This window comes from Cervus canadensis, chromosome 1, assembly GCF_019320065.1.
Source record: "Cervus canadensis isolate Bull #8, Minnesota chromosome 1, ASM1932006v1, whole genome shotgun sequence".
Taxonomy (NCBI): domain Eukaryota; kingdom Metazoa; phylum Chordata; class Mammalia; order Artiodactyla; family Cervidae; genus Cervus; species Cervus canadensis.
In genome coordinates, this window is record NC_057386.1 from 14,869,560 (window position 1) to 14,884,593 (window position 15,034).

Below are 15,034 nucleotides of genomic sequence, written 5' to 3' on the forward strand. Positions count from 1 at the left end.
TCTCCGCTCTTTGAACGCAGCTCTAGCATCCAGACTGGGATGACCGCACACATGGTGTTCTTGTTTCCCCAGTTGGGTGCTTTGAGGGAAATGGATGTAGAAACACAGCAGAAATGTTTGTTCCTCACAGTCTGGTGTTGGGAGGAAGTGGTCTCCTTCCTTGCTTGTCCCTGAAGCAGGCAGACAGGTCGCAGCTGGGTGGGAAAAACCCATGATTCTGTCCTTAAGGAAAGGTATTGAGTCTCCAGCCAGATTCCAGAAATCTGTAACCTCTCCGCAGTGCAGCTGCCTAATTCCCTACATGGTGAGGACTGGAAATTTCTGACCAGATTTCTTTCTTTTTTAAAATTGAATTTTATTATTTTCGGCTGCGCTAGGTCTTCATTGGAGCTACTCTAGTTGTGGTGCACAGGCTTTATTTTCATTGCAGAGGCTCCTCTTGTTGCAGAGCAGGAGCTCTAGGGCGTTCGGGCTTTAGTCGCCCCACAGCACGTGGGATCTTCCAGGTCCAGGAATTGACCATGTGTCTTCTGCTCTGGCAGCTGGATTCTTAACCACCAGACCAAAGGGAAGCCCCTTGACCGGACTTCTGGGAAAAAAAAAAAAAAGTCACTGGAAGCAGTGGGCTTCCAGCTTTAACCAAGTCAGCCTCGGGAACTAGAACTTGTGCTGTCCCCCTGCCTCGGGCATGCAGTCTCTCAATCTAACAGCTCTGATGGGCAGCCTTGGATTTTGGGACGGTAACTGGACTCAGGTGTAGCCTCAGCTATTAAAATCAAACAAGGAGGAACTCAGTGTTCCCTTGGCCTGGCTGGAGAGACCTCTTCCACGGGAGAAAGAGCCTTCTCTGTCTCAATGAGTGCAGTGGGCCTTGGCTGATGGGCCCTCAGGACTGTCTTGTCCACGGTTCTCTTGAGCCCCTCACAGTGTCCAGCTCTCAAGAGAGCTCCGTAACTTCTCTGAATGAACAAGAGCCCAAAGGGGTGACTCTAAATATCCCATGAACGACCAGCCAAATCATGAGGAATTGGGCCCCAGCGAGCTGTCCCTGGGGAGGCATCCTTAGCATGGTGGGCCTCAGTGACGGTGACCCGAGTCAGCTCCTGGAGAGGTACTGTAATGAAAGGAGAAAGCACCACAACACCATGTTTTTCCAAGTGTTACCCATTTATAAATAAGTACATTTGCTTTCATACATACAGTTCATTGTACAGATGGCGATCTGTATACATGGGCAGGAAATTGCATTCATTTAACTTTTCACATCTATCTCACACAGCTCACATGTACAGACAATAAAACTGCTCAAGCAAGTACAGCAAAGGAAAATGTCTTTCCTTATACACAGGGGGCTAGATGCCTCTGTTGGGTGTGGGACATCCCCACTGCACGAGTTCACAACCGTGTGGTGTTCAATATATCAGGATAAAGAACAAACATGCATTGGATAATATACTGTACAGAGAAAGTCCTTTACATCTGAGTTATAGAAAACCTAAAGGAAAACTAAGTGCATTAAAGCTTTTTCCAGCAAGTGTCTTGAAAGGACAGCAAAGAGGAGGAAGAATCAAAATCATGTTAGTACAAATCACTCTTTAATTGTAGACTGTACAGGTCTGTACTAATTAAAATCATCTTGGATTTGGAGGAGACAGAACAGAGACAAAGATGCTATGCTGGATGGAAAGGAGGCCATGCCTGAGAATGGCACCTGCCCTGAGCCTGACGAGGAACTGGCCCCACTCAGCAGGAATCAGCCAAAGAGGAAAAAAATAGAAATGAAAACAACACCTCCCCCCGAAAAAAAACCCAAACTGGAACAGGAAGTGTATCTTACAGGATTTCCAGAATAACCTGTGAAGGATGAAGAGATCTGGAGCCAGCATTCCTAATTTTTTTTCCAGTAAGTTGGTTCACAATAAGGCAGGTACATTCAAGTACTGAATTTTCCAGAAATAACTCTGTCTGGTCCTGGGAACCAAAGGGATTGAGTCGAGTCTCCCTAACCAGGTGTTCTGGTTAGTGATTAGGCAAAAGAAAAATCCAGCCAGCGAGTGCTACAACAACAAAGCAGCTAGGCTCCTTCCTTTCCACAGAGTAGGTGTAAAAAAAAAACAAGAGGGATGCTGGTCTGCACCTGTGTGTGTCCAGCGAAAACCTGACAGGTCAGCTTAGCGGAGATACCACAGAGTCAGCAGGAAGAAATGAGATGAAACGGGTGAGGAAACATGAAAGTAACACTTGATTTTTGGTGTCCAATTAACGTGTTCATTTGGTACTGACTTTCAAAGCTCTGACTGTGGCCATCAGCTGGCCATAAGCATCTCAGGGTGGTTCAGCTGCTGCGAGGCATTGGACACAGAAATGCAGGTTACCAACACTTCAGCCCTTGAGTGGTCTGTGTTATAAAAATTGATGAAGACCCAGTGAGTATTCAAGTACCTCTGCACAGCGGCTCCACCAGCCCCATTGTGCTTGCGTCCAGGCCCCCAACCAGCCACCTCGTCTTGGGAGCAGCCAGAGCTGAGTTCAAGGCATTGCTTGGTGAAGGTTTCCGTGACACGTCTTTGTAGGTAGCTCCTACCCCTAAGCCCTTTGTTCATTGCTGTTAGTCATGGTAGATGGTCAGTCTGGAATTCCTAGAGGAGAAGGAAGAGAAAGCCCTACCTCCCAGCGCGCACACCGCCGCCACCAGGCAGCACAGGCCTGGTGTGGGAGCAGCAGCAGCTGCCTCTTTGGGGTGGCTTTTGGAGGAGTGGGCAGCCCAGGGACAGACAGGCAGGGTGGGGGTTGGGGTGCTGAGGCTGGGATGGGGTTGGGCACACCCTGCCCCATGGGGGTGCCTGTTCCATTTTTGTGGCAAAGATTCAGTGAGCAACGGGTGCTGTCCAAGGCAATTCTGCAGTAGAAAAATAACTATCTTTGAATCGAACCATCCAACTGTGACACCTCTGGAGTTATAAAAGTTGGAGGCCGAGAGGAACTGAGGGGTGCTCGTGGGGAAGGGAGGGGTCTTCTACATTCCCATCCATCCACCGGAGAGAGCAAGGGAGATCTGGTCAGCCTACCCCCAGTCTCTGCCTGGCTGAAGGTCCAAAGCAGGTAGTGTTCAAAGAGCGTATCCTGCCGCAACTGGCACAGATGTGTGAAGACCCCTCTCCAGGCCTTTGTTCCCTCCTTCCTGGATCCTCAGCCTGCTGGCCTGCCTGTTGGCCTGGCTGTGGCTCCCGGAGATGCTGCCATTCTTTGCTACCAGACAAGCCTGGTACAGAGCCACAGTGACACCTAGTGGTGAAGTGTGGTGAAGCAAGGTGACATCCACAAAAAAACCCCACCGTGACTAAAATCTAAGGAAAATACTTATGGACATTAAATTAGATACGGATTCATTTTTCTATTGGGTACATCTCTGGGATATAAAAATACCAATATTTAGAGATGGGGGTTCATAAACTACTGTACAATATAAGGACCAAGAATACCTTTCTCTAAGCTGTTCTGTTTACAGTAACTTAGGAAAAGCGTTTAATAATCCAGGCTTAACTAAATTAGCAAACTCATATCTCTGGACAACGACCTTGGGTACTGTACATGATTCTAATTCGTGGAGTTTTCCTGAGCCTTCAAGTTAAACACGTCTAGAAAGAAGGGCATGTGGGAGAGGGACGGGAAGGGTTTGTGCTCTATTAACTTGGGACTTTTAATAGCGCACGTCTGCAACCCGGAGAAGATACAAGAGCAGATACAAAATGGTCTCCATTTTGTCCATGCCAAATTCTCATGTTACACAGGGTTTTCCCTTTACTTTGTAAATAAACATTAATTTTTAATTGTTAATTGTGTGCCTTACTGATCCAGTAAATAAAGTAACCATGTCTCAGGAGTCCCTAAGAAAATTGCTGGAAAAGCACTTTAAAATCACTGCAAATATTTTTTTTTGTCTTTAAAAAGTCTTACTCTTTTTGATGCTTATATACAAGTTATTTCTTGTGCTATAAATGTTGTGATCCACTGCTTGCTTGCTTTCCTTTTTTTATCCCTTTGAAAAATACACTAAGAGACAAGGGCGCTTTTGCTATTTTCTAATGAAGACATTACTCACACTTAAATATCCAGTTATTTATCAAGAGTTACAAATTCAAACAATAAAGTGCACCCATTATAGACACGATGTGATGGAAACCCATTAGTGCAAGAATTCTGGGTGAGTGGAAGGTATGATTTGATGAGAAACCTGTAAGCTGAAGTTTGTCACCGCTGTCTCCGTCTCAGGGTGATGTGAAGTGGGTGAGTGGAACTTACCAGGTTGATCTGAAAAACTTCCCCCCCACCTGAAGCCAGACACTGATGCCAGCAAGTGAGGGGGCGTCTCTAACATACAGTACTAAGATCATCCCATGGCAGTGAAGTAGCAAAACAGGGCACAGGCAGTCTGCTTTATAAAGAAAAACTTTGTCTCCTGCTCCAGTAAGGTCCAGTTGGCATTTTTTAGTCAAAAACAACTGGCGCCCAGTAGTGGTATTCACTCCCTCTTACAATGCCTACAAACGAATTGTATTTTGACTGCTGACAGTTTAGGTGTTTTGTCCAATAAGGCATGGACCCTAAACCTATCTGCCCTAGAAAATCCTAAGAGACATGCTCAGAAGAAGTGGCATCAGTGGCATATTTATAAAACTACAGAACCTGCTCACCCACTCAGGCAAGAGCAGGTGGTACGTGTGGTGCTGTGAATAAACAGGGGCACTTTTCTAACAGAAACTGAGAAATGTTCAAAATGCGGCAGCAGTTCCTCAGTGAGAGGTGGTTAAGAAGGGTGAGATGCAAAGAGCCCAATAGGGCTGAGACCTGGACAGAAAATGCTGAGAGGCTGCTGGGCTCCTGGTCATGGGCTGATGCTACAGCTGTACATTTCATCATCTCGGTGAGAGAAAGAGAGAGCAGAAAAGAGACAGGGATGTCCGCTCTGGGCTAGCTGAGTGGGAGATAGTCCTTAAAAATCAGAGAGTGGGCAGAGTCTGGGTCTTGGACCAGCCCTGCCGTTTACTTCCAGCACAGAGACACACACATCCTGGCCTGTTCCAGGCTTGGGGAGGGTGGGTGGAGGGGTGCATCTATTTGGCAGAACCTATGTTAGTACAGAAGTGTTTCTGATTTCAGCTTCATGGTCCCCATGACTTAACGATTTTTTCAGAGGACACTTAGTATTACAAACAGGTCTGGTCACATCTGGATTTCTGTTCAGGAAACTGCCCTTCCTGTAGCCCTTTACTAACAAGAGCAGAATGATTCCTGGTAACAGAGAACAGATTCCCTTTTGTTTAGTTTGTTAATTTAAGAGCTGATGCACAGCCGCTACCAGGCCTGTGCTAAGGCTTTGGTTCCAGGGTTCTTGTTGTCCTTCACATGCTGGCCTCAGTCACTCAAAAGGACTGGTTAGCAAATGACCATGACACAGGCGATGGGTACAGGGTCATGGGGTCAGAAGGCTTACTGTCCATCTCACGTTCTCCTACAGCGGGCTGAAAGGGGTCTTTCTCCACCCTGAAACACTTCACTGTGTCTGGATTTTAAATATCACTCCTGAGATGTCCCTGGCATTCGAGTGGTTAAGACTTTGCACTTCCACTGCAAGGGTGCGGGTTCGATCCCTGGTCGGGGAACTAAGATGCCACGTGATAAGTGGCAAAAAAAAAAAAAATAAATAAAAAGCATCCCCTCTCCCAAACACTCCTACTTAGAAAAAAAATAAACAATTCCTGTAATGACAGATAATGAAACTACGGATCTTGAAACTATGGTGGGTGGAGTTAAGACCACATCTGCCATGGAATGCAATGGCCCTGGGTGCAAGCTCTGGGAGTCAGCCTTACCATCCCCAGAGGATTCAATTTCCTTATTAAAGAACCAATTCTTCACTAAACCATCTGGGTTAAAAAAAAAACAAAAAAAAGAGGGCCAGTAGAACAAAATCTGGCTTGAGGCAAAGATCCAACTAACAGGATTACCACACCAGTCAATCTCTGGGGAGAGTATATATACTCTGCGTGGACACTCAGTGACGCAGGACCTAACAAGTAGATTTCTCCAAGACAAGAACTTTCTACAGCCTTTCACTGAGAGTCCAGAACAGTTTTTCTCTCTCTCTCCCCCATATACTTATTTATTCTCTCCCCCACCCATGGAAAATCAGTAGCGTTTAATGGTTAATTTGGCTAAAAACATAAAAAGAATAGTTTGCAGTGAAGTATTTTAAAAATATGTATGATTCTCATCCAATTTCCTCGGCTGACTGAAATATTAAAGGGCTGGTTGTTTCCTGAATGTTCCTACCATGCCTCTTGGGCAATCCATGGAGCGACATTTCAAATAACTGTATTGGTGTTTTTCTTATTTCTTCTTTCTCCTCGATCCTTTATCCCCATAGGAACACCAGCAATAATCTAAATGAACACTCTAGACTTGACAGCCGTGGGGACCTGGTGGTCTGGGGGGAGGAGACCACGGCACAAGAATGCTCGGGGCTGCTATCTGGATAACAGTGGATAAGAATGCAAAGGCAGAGGGGCATCACACTCTTTCTAAAAGTTCCTAGAATAAAACGAACGCGAACATCTCATCTCATTTTCGTAAAAAAGGAGAAAGACATTTTACACAACAAGAACATCAGTGAAAGCGATTGTCTCCTGGAAAAAGCCGACCAGTGCGTCTGATCTCCCTGGGTTGAAGCACGCGGGCACAGCAATCTCCTCGCTGGCGTCTGAAGAGAGGGAGAGAGCGTGTGGCTGGGGCACGGACGAAAGAAACCCAAGTCCCGGCTCCGTGGAGGCCAGCTTCTCAGTCGGCTGCATGCAAAGGATTTCAGCACGTGGGCTGCCACCTCCGAACACCACGCAGAAACTACATGAGAAATTAAGCCAGAGAACTACCTCGGATGTGGGAAACCAAGCCTGAAGATGTGCAGTGAAAACATATGGGTCTCACTCCAACACACGTCTTTTAAACATTAGACTCCACAAATGGTCTCTTTGGTTTGATAGGGGATGTCTGCCCTTGTCGAGAGTCCCGGGACAGCTGTCTGTACAGGTTGTCCTGGTAGGCCTGAGCCACGGGGAGGGTCCGAGCCACCTTCACGTCGGGGTATGAGGAGGCCTGGCTGACTCTCTCCAGCAGGTCTCCGCGGGACCCGTTCGCCAGCATCCCGTGGGGGCTGTAGTAATCGTCCTCCAGCAAATGGCCATTCTGTGCATTGTTGGTCTTGTTATAAAAGGCGATGTTGCTGATGGACGACGGTGGGCTGAAGGACTCAGGCTGGGGCAGGCCGCCTGGAGACGTGGGGCTGAGAACGGTATCCACGGACGACACCGCCCAGGTCCGATTCTGCTGGTGAAGGTGGGGGTACTGTTGAGTCCGGGCTGTTTTATCTATGATCCCCATGAATGGTGTGGTCCTGGATCGGGTGGGCTCACTAGGGTAACCTCCCTGCGTGGGAGACACTGGCGACAGCTCATCACATGACCTATCATATGCCGGTTTCAGCGGGATCTCCATCTGCTGGATGGAGGAGGATGGCCGGAAGGTAGGTGTTAGGTTGGAGGCAGATGAGATACTATTGCTAGATGGAGAGAAACGCAGGCCTACGCTCTGGGAGTGCAGCAGTGGCCTGGGAGTTGGTGGGTGGGGTTTGATTTCATTGGGGTTGACACTAATAGGTCTTCTGATTAAATGCGACACGTCAGGGGAGCCTAGTTGGCTGGAGGAACGCTCCAGGTCTAGTTTCGAGTGACACACTGGGTAATACGACGCGGACTGGCTGCGCCCAATCTGTGGCGTCTGGCTGTATCTCATGCCGCCCCGGTAGGCGGAGGAAGGTCGCTGGGGAAGGTCTTCTTTGGTCAACCCTCCGTGCTGACAGATGGCACCCGCACTCAGGCTGGCTTGGACGTGCTGCACAGGTCTCCCATCCCCTACGATCCCCCCAATTGACCCCTGATAAACCAGCCGGCTCTGACTCACTCCTATGTCTCCTTGGGAAGACTGGTATTTACTGGCCATTGAATGGGCCACTTGGCCATAGGCCCCCGTGGAGATGACAGTGCTTGAATGCACGGCCGAGCTGGGCTGGTTGCTCCTCACGATCTGGGCTTTGGCCGGCTGGAGCCGGAGCCCGGGCTGGGGCACGGCCACGGGAAGCTGGGGCATCTGGTAGGGCCGCTGGGCCATCTTGGACAGCGGAGATTTCGGTCTGCCAGGAAGCTGACTCACATTTGTGTCTTGCTGATAGCGCACAGGGGAGCCTGACTGGGAACGGTAGACACTCATGCTTTCCGCTGGAGGGCTGGCCCGGTACTGGGGGCCTCTGCGGAGAGGGGAAGGGGGCGGGCTCGGGTATTCCTTGCCTGGCCCTCCCACGGGAGGCGGGCTGAAGCGGTAGGAGCCGCCTTGATGAGCCGGGGAAGTGTGTGGGGGACTAGGCCGATAGTGTGAGTTCTGGTGAGTTGGAGAGAGCGCGGGTGAGCTGGACTGATAGCTCTGCCTGGTGGGAGAACCTACGGAACTGCTGGACCGGAAGTCAAAAACCTGATGCGAGCCGAGGGGCGAGCCAGAGATGTAGGCTGAGTCCCGATGGGCCGGGGAGGAGGGTGGGCTCTGGATGATGGGGAGCCCCTGGCTGGGCCGAGCCTCTGTCTGGAGGCCGATGGACACGTTCTCCACGTCCTGTTCCAAGAACTCCTCCTCGAGTATGTCCTGTACGGAGTAGATGTCTTCGTGCTGGGGTTCAGGCTCCGCTTCCTCTGGGAGCTGCTGCTGCGGAGGCGGCTGCTGCACCGGCGGCGGCTGCTGCATCTGTCGACACTCGTCCTCCACCCGCAGCAGAAGCCGCTGGATCTCACGGTTGTTTGGACACAGCTTGATGGCCTCGTTCAGGTCCTCTAAGGCTGCTGCAAACTGTCTGCTTGACGAAATGTAAACATAGGAACTGGAGTTATTCTGAATCACAGGAATCACCAGGAGCTGAGGACCTAGTCACAGTCTTAGAGAAGTGTTAGCGCCTGAGTGGGGTGGGTTGGGGGTGGGGGGCGTCTGGGGGCTTTCGTTGTGTCTGATTTGTAAGGAAGGAAATAGGCAGGCTGTCATTCCGGAAGAGCCCAGAATGATTCCCTAGCTCCTTCAGCCTCCATCTTCCTTCTGGCCTCTCTGGGATCAGTGGAGAAATGTCCCCATTTTGTTTAGTCCAGCTAGGCCCTTCAGGAAGTGTCTCTTAGTGCTCAAATGCACACCAGGTAGTCTGAGGGTTGGGTGGGGTTGTCATTTACAGGGTCACTGTCAATTAGCTTAGGAACAAATCAGTAACTACGATATTAAAGAATCTTGCTGATCCAGCAGAATTTTTTTCTTTACATTTTGGCTCCAATTTTCAGGCCTGTTCCATCCCAGGCAAGAACCCTGTCCTCTTCTGCCCCGTCTACCTCTTGCCCCTCTGCACTGTGGCTCCTCCACCCGGCTACGGCAGAGCTGGGCAGGTATCAGGTGTGCTGACGAGGAAACTCAGACTATCGTTTACAAACAAGGACACAAACTGTCAGAGATATTCCCCTCTGCTCTGTCAACCTTGCCCAGAAAAGGGGCAGTGGCCTTGTGAGGAAGGAACCATCCCAGGGAAAGAGAACCTGATAGTCCAGCTTCTGTGAGGCCTCTGTCGCCCCACTTAGCCAAGACTAAGATCACTGCCACCGTCATCTCGAGACTTAACCTGGGTCTGATTTTCAGGACAACAGCTCCCTGGTCATGGCCATGAACCTGAAGCAGTTCTCTGACAGGCAGAGTTGGGGAGAAGGGCAGAGCATTGGGCAGGTGGCATCAAGGACAGGGATCAATGATCTATAAAGATCACTGATGGCTGTCTAGATCTTTCTGGAGCCTTTCCTGCCCCCTGGGCGTGAGGGATGGGTTTCTCTGGGGCCCTCGCAGTCCTGGCCCCAGGTGCTCCTGTGTTCCATGCATTTATGGTGTGGTGCTGGGAGGGGCGGGTAGGTGAGAAGGAGGTCTGATGCCATCAGACTAGACGGGAGCCCCAGAAGGAAGATTAAGTGAGCAGGGGACCCCCCAAATGCCTCTAAGCAAAGAAAGAGGAGTCTGTCATACGTGACCCATCCTACTTTTCCCTCTAAAAGGGTTGGGAGGATATTCTGCTCTCTCTCAAGAGACTGGTGTCTCTGTGCTGTCTGTTTTGGGGGTTAAAAAAAGTGACTGAGAGATGGCAGAAGCCTCTTGAAAGAAGGTGCCATTCTCCAACAGTGAAGAGGCATTTTTCTCCCACAGTACAATGCTCTATCTCCACAGCCCCAAAGGTGTGCAAGCTGTGAGATGCGCTCTGTGCGTGGGGTAGGTGGGGGGCCGTCCCCAAAGCTTGGCCCTGAGAATCCTCGGGGACAGACACAGTGGGTACAAATGCCCCAGGGTGGCCGGTGTCACCTCGGCCAAATTTCCAGAGAGAGACCTCTGGCTCCTCACCCTCTCTCTCTCTCCTCACCTGCTGCTGCGTTTGGCCCTTGCTCTCGCATAGTAAGCTTCATAAGATTTCGGTTTCAGCTCCAGGGCCTTAGTAGCAAATTCCTCCGCCATTCCAAAATCCTGTCATTACAATAGGTGTGCAAATGAGTCATTGAAGAGATATGAGAAACAGACAGCTTGGGAAGAAAACAGATTATAGGTACATTTCTTTGACATTTATGGATGGGGCACCTGGGGTTCTCGACATGCCTGGCGTGGCTCTAGCCACGTGGCCCAAATGCAAGTTCCTTCGGCATTTTGCCTTGTGTGGCCCTGTAGTGGCTCCTGGGAATTTATCTGCCCTGAAGAACAAAAATGCTTTTCTTCTGCCCTCTTTCTGTAACAATGTTCTTTCTGTCCCAGAAGCCAAATGTCAACCCACCGAAGCTCCTGAATTTGGAAACCTGAACTCCTGTTGCACACCTGTGTATGAGGCAAACACACACATTGGCATCTCGTGTGGACCCTCATCCTACCCCCCCCCATCTACCTCCCTCCCCCACTATTCCTTGGCTTCAAAGGGGCAAGAAAAATCCGGGAAGATGGGGTTGTGTGAAAAAGAACTGACTGGCCATGGAGAGTGGATGGAGGAGGGATGTCAGGCAGGCTTGGGTTCAATTCTCGGTTCTGCTCTGTAAGCCCGTGTGTTTGCTCATCCGTCCCGACCTCCCAGGTAGGACTAAGAGCAACAGAGCATTTGAAAGCCCCCCACACAGGAGATGCTCAAGAAACGGCAGCTTCCCTTCTGTTTCACAGAGGCTTCTGGGGCCTGCTCCTCCTCTTAACTTGTTCCTTGCTTAGGAAACATTTAAAGTTAAAAAAACAATTTTGAAACAAGAGGGAAGCCGGGCTGTGACTGGGTTCTCTGCTGTCACCTCATCTCTCCATCACTGAGGTTCCCTGGAGGAACACGGTTCCATTGGTCCTAAGAAGCCCTGGGAACAGGAACCACGGCAATGAAGCCATCATTTTCAAGACACCTTTACACACTAAAGGGGGAGGTTTTCTCCTCTTCTAATATCAAAGCCATAGGATAGCACAGTAGCCTCTGGTTAAGCTTCTGATTCCTAAAGCAGAGCAAAGGCCCTGTGGTGGAGGTAAAAAATAAAAAAAAAAAAAGTTAACAGGCAACTTTCTACCAAAGTTGACAGATTTCAGGTGGCCCTGGGAGGCAATCCTATGTGGTGCCTAAGAGAAAATCTCCTATCTTATAGCATTGGCTTCCAGCTCTACTATTTTCAACCTAACCCGTTAATTTTTTCTTTTGTAATGATCATTATTTCTGAGGTGATTAGAACTTTTTTAAGAAGCAGAGCATCTGTGAGGCATAAAGCAGCCAGTAGGTCGATGGCAGCTTCGGAGCTTCGTCTCATGCTCACCAGCTGGAGCTTAGCAGACCCTCAGTGCTCTGCCTCCTGTTCCACGTCAGAACCTCACTGCTTCCCCCTGAGAACCTCCACCACGTCCCCGTATTCCTCAGCACCTGGAAAAACTCTGCCTCTTAGGGCATCGCTGTGCTGAGACACCCAAGTCTGCTTATTTATCAGGGCTCTTCTCACTGCCAGCTTTTAGATGGATGGTCAAAAGGTCATTTTTCTGGAGCTGACAGAAGATCTCTTGCCACAGAGGCTGTAAGGTCACTGCTGGACACCTGAGTTCTTTATTCTGTTATTCAAACGTTCCTGTTTGGCTAGGATTATTTTTGTCTCCTGAGGAACCTGAGACCTCAGGCTGGTGGATGTCAGAGGTTCCTGATATGACCCTGGCTATTCCAGGGATCTGAGAGAGGGTTCTTGGCTCAGCAGTGTCGGTATATCAAGAGGGCAGCAGCTGAGGGCATCACAGGCTGTATCTAGGCAGGCAAGAAGAACCAAGGGCTATTTAGGGGATAATAAAGGACCAGGAGGGGTTTCCCTGGTGGACCTGCCAATTCAGGAGATGCGGGTTTGACCCCTGGCTCAGGATGATCCCCTGGAGAAGGAAATGGCAACCCACTGCAGTATTCTCGGCTGGGGAAATCCCATGGACAGAGGAGCCTGGTGGCTAAAGTCCATGGGGTTGCAAAAGAGTTGGACATGACTTACGGGCTAAAGTAACGAACCAAAGGACCAGGAGGAGTTCTGAGACTCCTTCTGTGACAAGAAGGGACCTGGCACATTAGAATGAAAGGATGAGGAAAGAAGTGAAAGTTTAAGATTAGCCTTACACATTAAACCTTGAAGTCCGTGGTCCTGGGCCCTCTTTTCAGCCCTTCCTTAAATGATAAGGGGGTCTCCCAGAAAGGAAGGGAATGACTACAATTGAATCTAATTGAAGCTGGGAGTTCCAGGGTCCACTGCGCTCACCTTTTCCCAAAGACCAAAAACCTGACTTGGGGGCAGGGCAGGATGGTGATGAGTATTCGAAATTACTTTCAGTGGGAATCAGGAAAATTCAGAAAGCTACAAAGTGCCCACAGAATTCATTTTTTTTTTTTTTTTTTTTTACAGTTTGAGATACAGATTGTAATGCTTAAGTCTTGATTTCTTTTAAATTGCAAATGTCAGTGCTCTGTGAAGGACAACCAAGTTTCAAATGGGGCAGACAAGGATTTCAGGGGCCTGGTAAAAGCCAGGGCGTGACATGGATCATCAACTCTCAGGGCTGTGGAAAGGAGCTGGGCTGAGAGGCACTTACGTTCATTTTCCTGCGACAGCGAGACAGGTTGAGGAGGAGGGACACCTTCAGCTCCCGGAAGGTTTTCAAGTCCTCACCAAACCCTTCTCTGGGGAACTTCTTCAGGGCATACTGGTAGCGCTGGGCGGCTTCCTTCACTTTACCTTTCTAGTGGGGGCACAAGACGGCAAAACACACTGTTGGTCTGCAGAGCCGCTGAGGAGGTCTGTTCCCGTTCCCATCGTTTCTCCGCGGTTACCACTCAGGGTGAGCCCTCCCCACCTCCACCCCAGTGGTGCAAGGACAAGGTCCCTTCTCTTCCACTGGAAGCTCGCCTGGCAGGCAAGGCGTAGTGAGGGAGATTCCCAAGACACAAGCCAGAGACACAAAGCTTTGGCAAATGAAAGACCTGGGGCCCCAGCTTCCCAGCCGGATTCCCAAACGACTGATCGTACTCATTCCAAAGGAGCCTGTTCTTGGCCCAATCTCCCTGGGACACAGCATTTCCTAGTCCCGATTGCTCCAAGTTTATCACTATTTCTTGACCTTTGGCTTATCTGGAAAACTCTTTTTGTTCCACCTTGCCAGTCCTCTAGAAAAGGCCATGCTCTTCCTCACAGAGGATGTGAGCTAAACCAGTCTATCTGTTGCTTCCCTAATACTACTGATAAAATAGTCTCAGTGAGTCTTTCTGTTTTTGGAAGAGGCATGGGGCACAGTGGTGCTAGAGAAGTGGAACTGAGAATCTGTGATTCCACCTGACTAGGTAGGAGGCATTTTCCAAGTAACTCTATGAGTCACCGAGGGACCTGGGTCACAGGGGCCTTGAACTTTTCTTACATTTTTCTTCTGAAAATCTGTAAGCTGAGCCCAGAATGGTGCAGGAGGCACCTCCCATTCTGTTAGCTCATCTTTTTATTCCTTCCATTCCTTCTGTGTAGTTGTAACTCCAGCCAGAGATCCTGAGCTTGTATTTTCTCTTTCACTGAGAACAGACTTGGAGTCTTCCAAGGCAGAATTTTGGGTGGGAACAGGAGTAGCTCTGGCTGTTCTCATTAGGAGGCAGGACACCATGTCTCAGGATGCCAGAAGTTATGTCATAGATCGGGCTTAGGTTCTGGACAGCACTGCCATTCTCAAGTCCATCAACACGACACCTAGAGAGGCCCTTCTGTGAAGTCATGTAAAATCAAGACTGGGCCAGAGCTCAAGCTTCCCAGAAGCCTAAGGGACCCAGATTATTAAGCTTTCACGCAATGGTCCTCAGGAAATACAACTCTGCTCACAGGAGCTCTATACTCCTTACGTAAGGCGGAAATAATGTGTGTCACAGTCATTTCCTCATCTCTGGGCCTGGCATGTCTCAGTGACACCCGCTGCCAAAAGCTGGGGTGGATTTGCATTTACCTTCAGGAGGAGAAGGTTCAGCAAGTCCTCATACAATGAGATGACTCTGACATGGAGCATTCTTAACGGCCTTCCTACAGCCCCTGGGAGTGTGTGTGTGTTAGGGTATGGAGCCTTCAGCCTGAATTGTGACTATAAGACTCCATATCTTTTCCGGTTGTCATTCAGCGAATGATTTCAAGTAAGTCTGTAACTGCTCTTTGTCTCGGTTTCCTTATCTTACTCAGGGAGGCCAATAAGCTATTATTACTACAGACTTTTAAGTCTAAACATATAGTAAACATAAAAGCTAAAATCAATGCCTCTTGCCCACAGACTGGGAATATCTGCACTACCTATTTTTCTTCTCCTTGTCCCATGGTTTTCAGGCTCTGATAAACAGATTCCAGGTAGAATCTATGGCACCGCCTATCAGCGA

General features: G+C 49.3%; 1 protein-coding gene across 5 annotated transcripts in view; it reads right to left on the reverse strand.

Annotated features, from left to right (window-relative positions):
- Positions 1 to 1,146: 1,146 nt before the first annotated feature.
- Positions 1,147 to 15,034, reverse strand: part of TANC2 (tetratricopeptide repeat, ankyrin repeat and coiled-coil containing 2) — a 371,222-nt gene continuing 357,334 nt past the window's right edge. For all 5 annotated transcript variants that reach the window (XM_043465338.1, XM_043465364.1, XM_043465355.1 and 2 more), the window contains 3 exons: positions 13,231 to 13,377; positions 10,535 to 10,635; positions 1,147 to 8,953 (listed from right to left, as the gene is read on the reverse strand). In XM_043465338.1, coding sequence (XP_043321273.1) covers positions 7,000 to 8,953; positions 10,535 to 10,635; positions 13,231 to 13,377 — 2,202 coding nt within the window. In that variant the 3' untranslated portion in view covers positions 1,147 to 6,999. The remainder of the gene's footprint in view (positions 8,954 to 10,534; positions 10,636 to 13,230; positions 13,378 to 15,034) is intronic.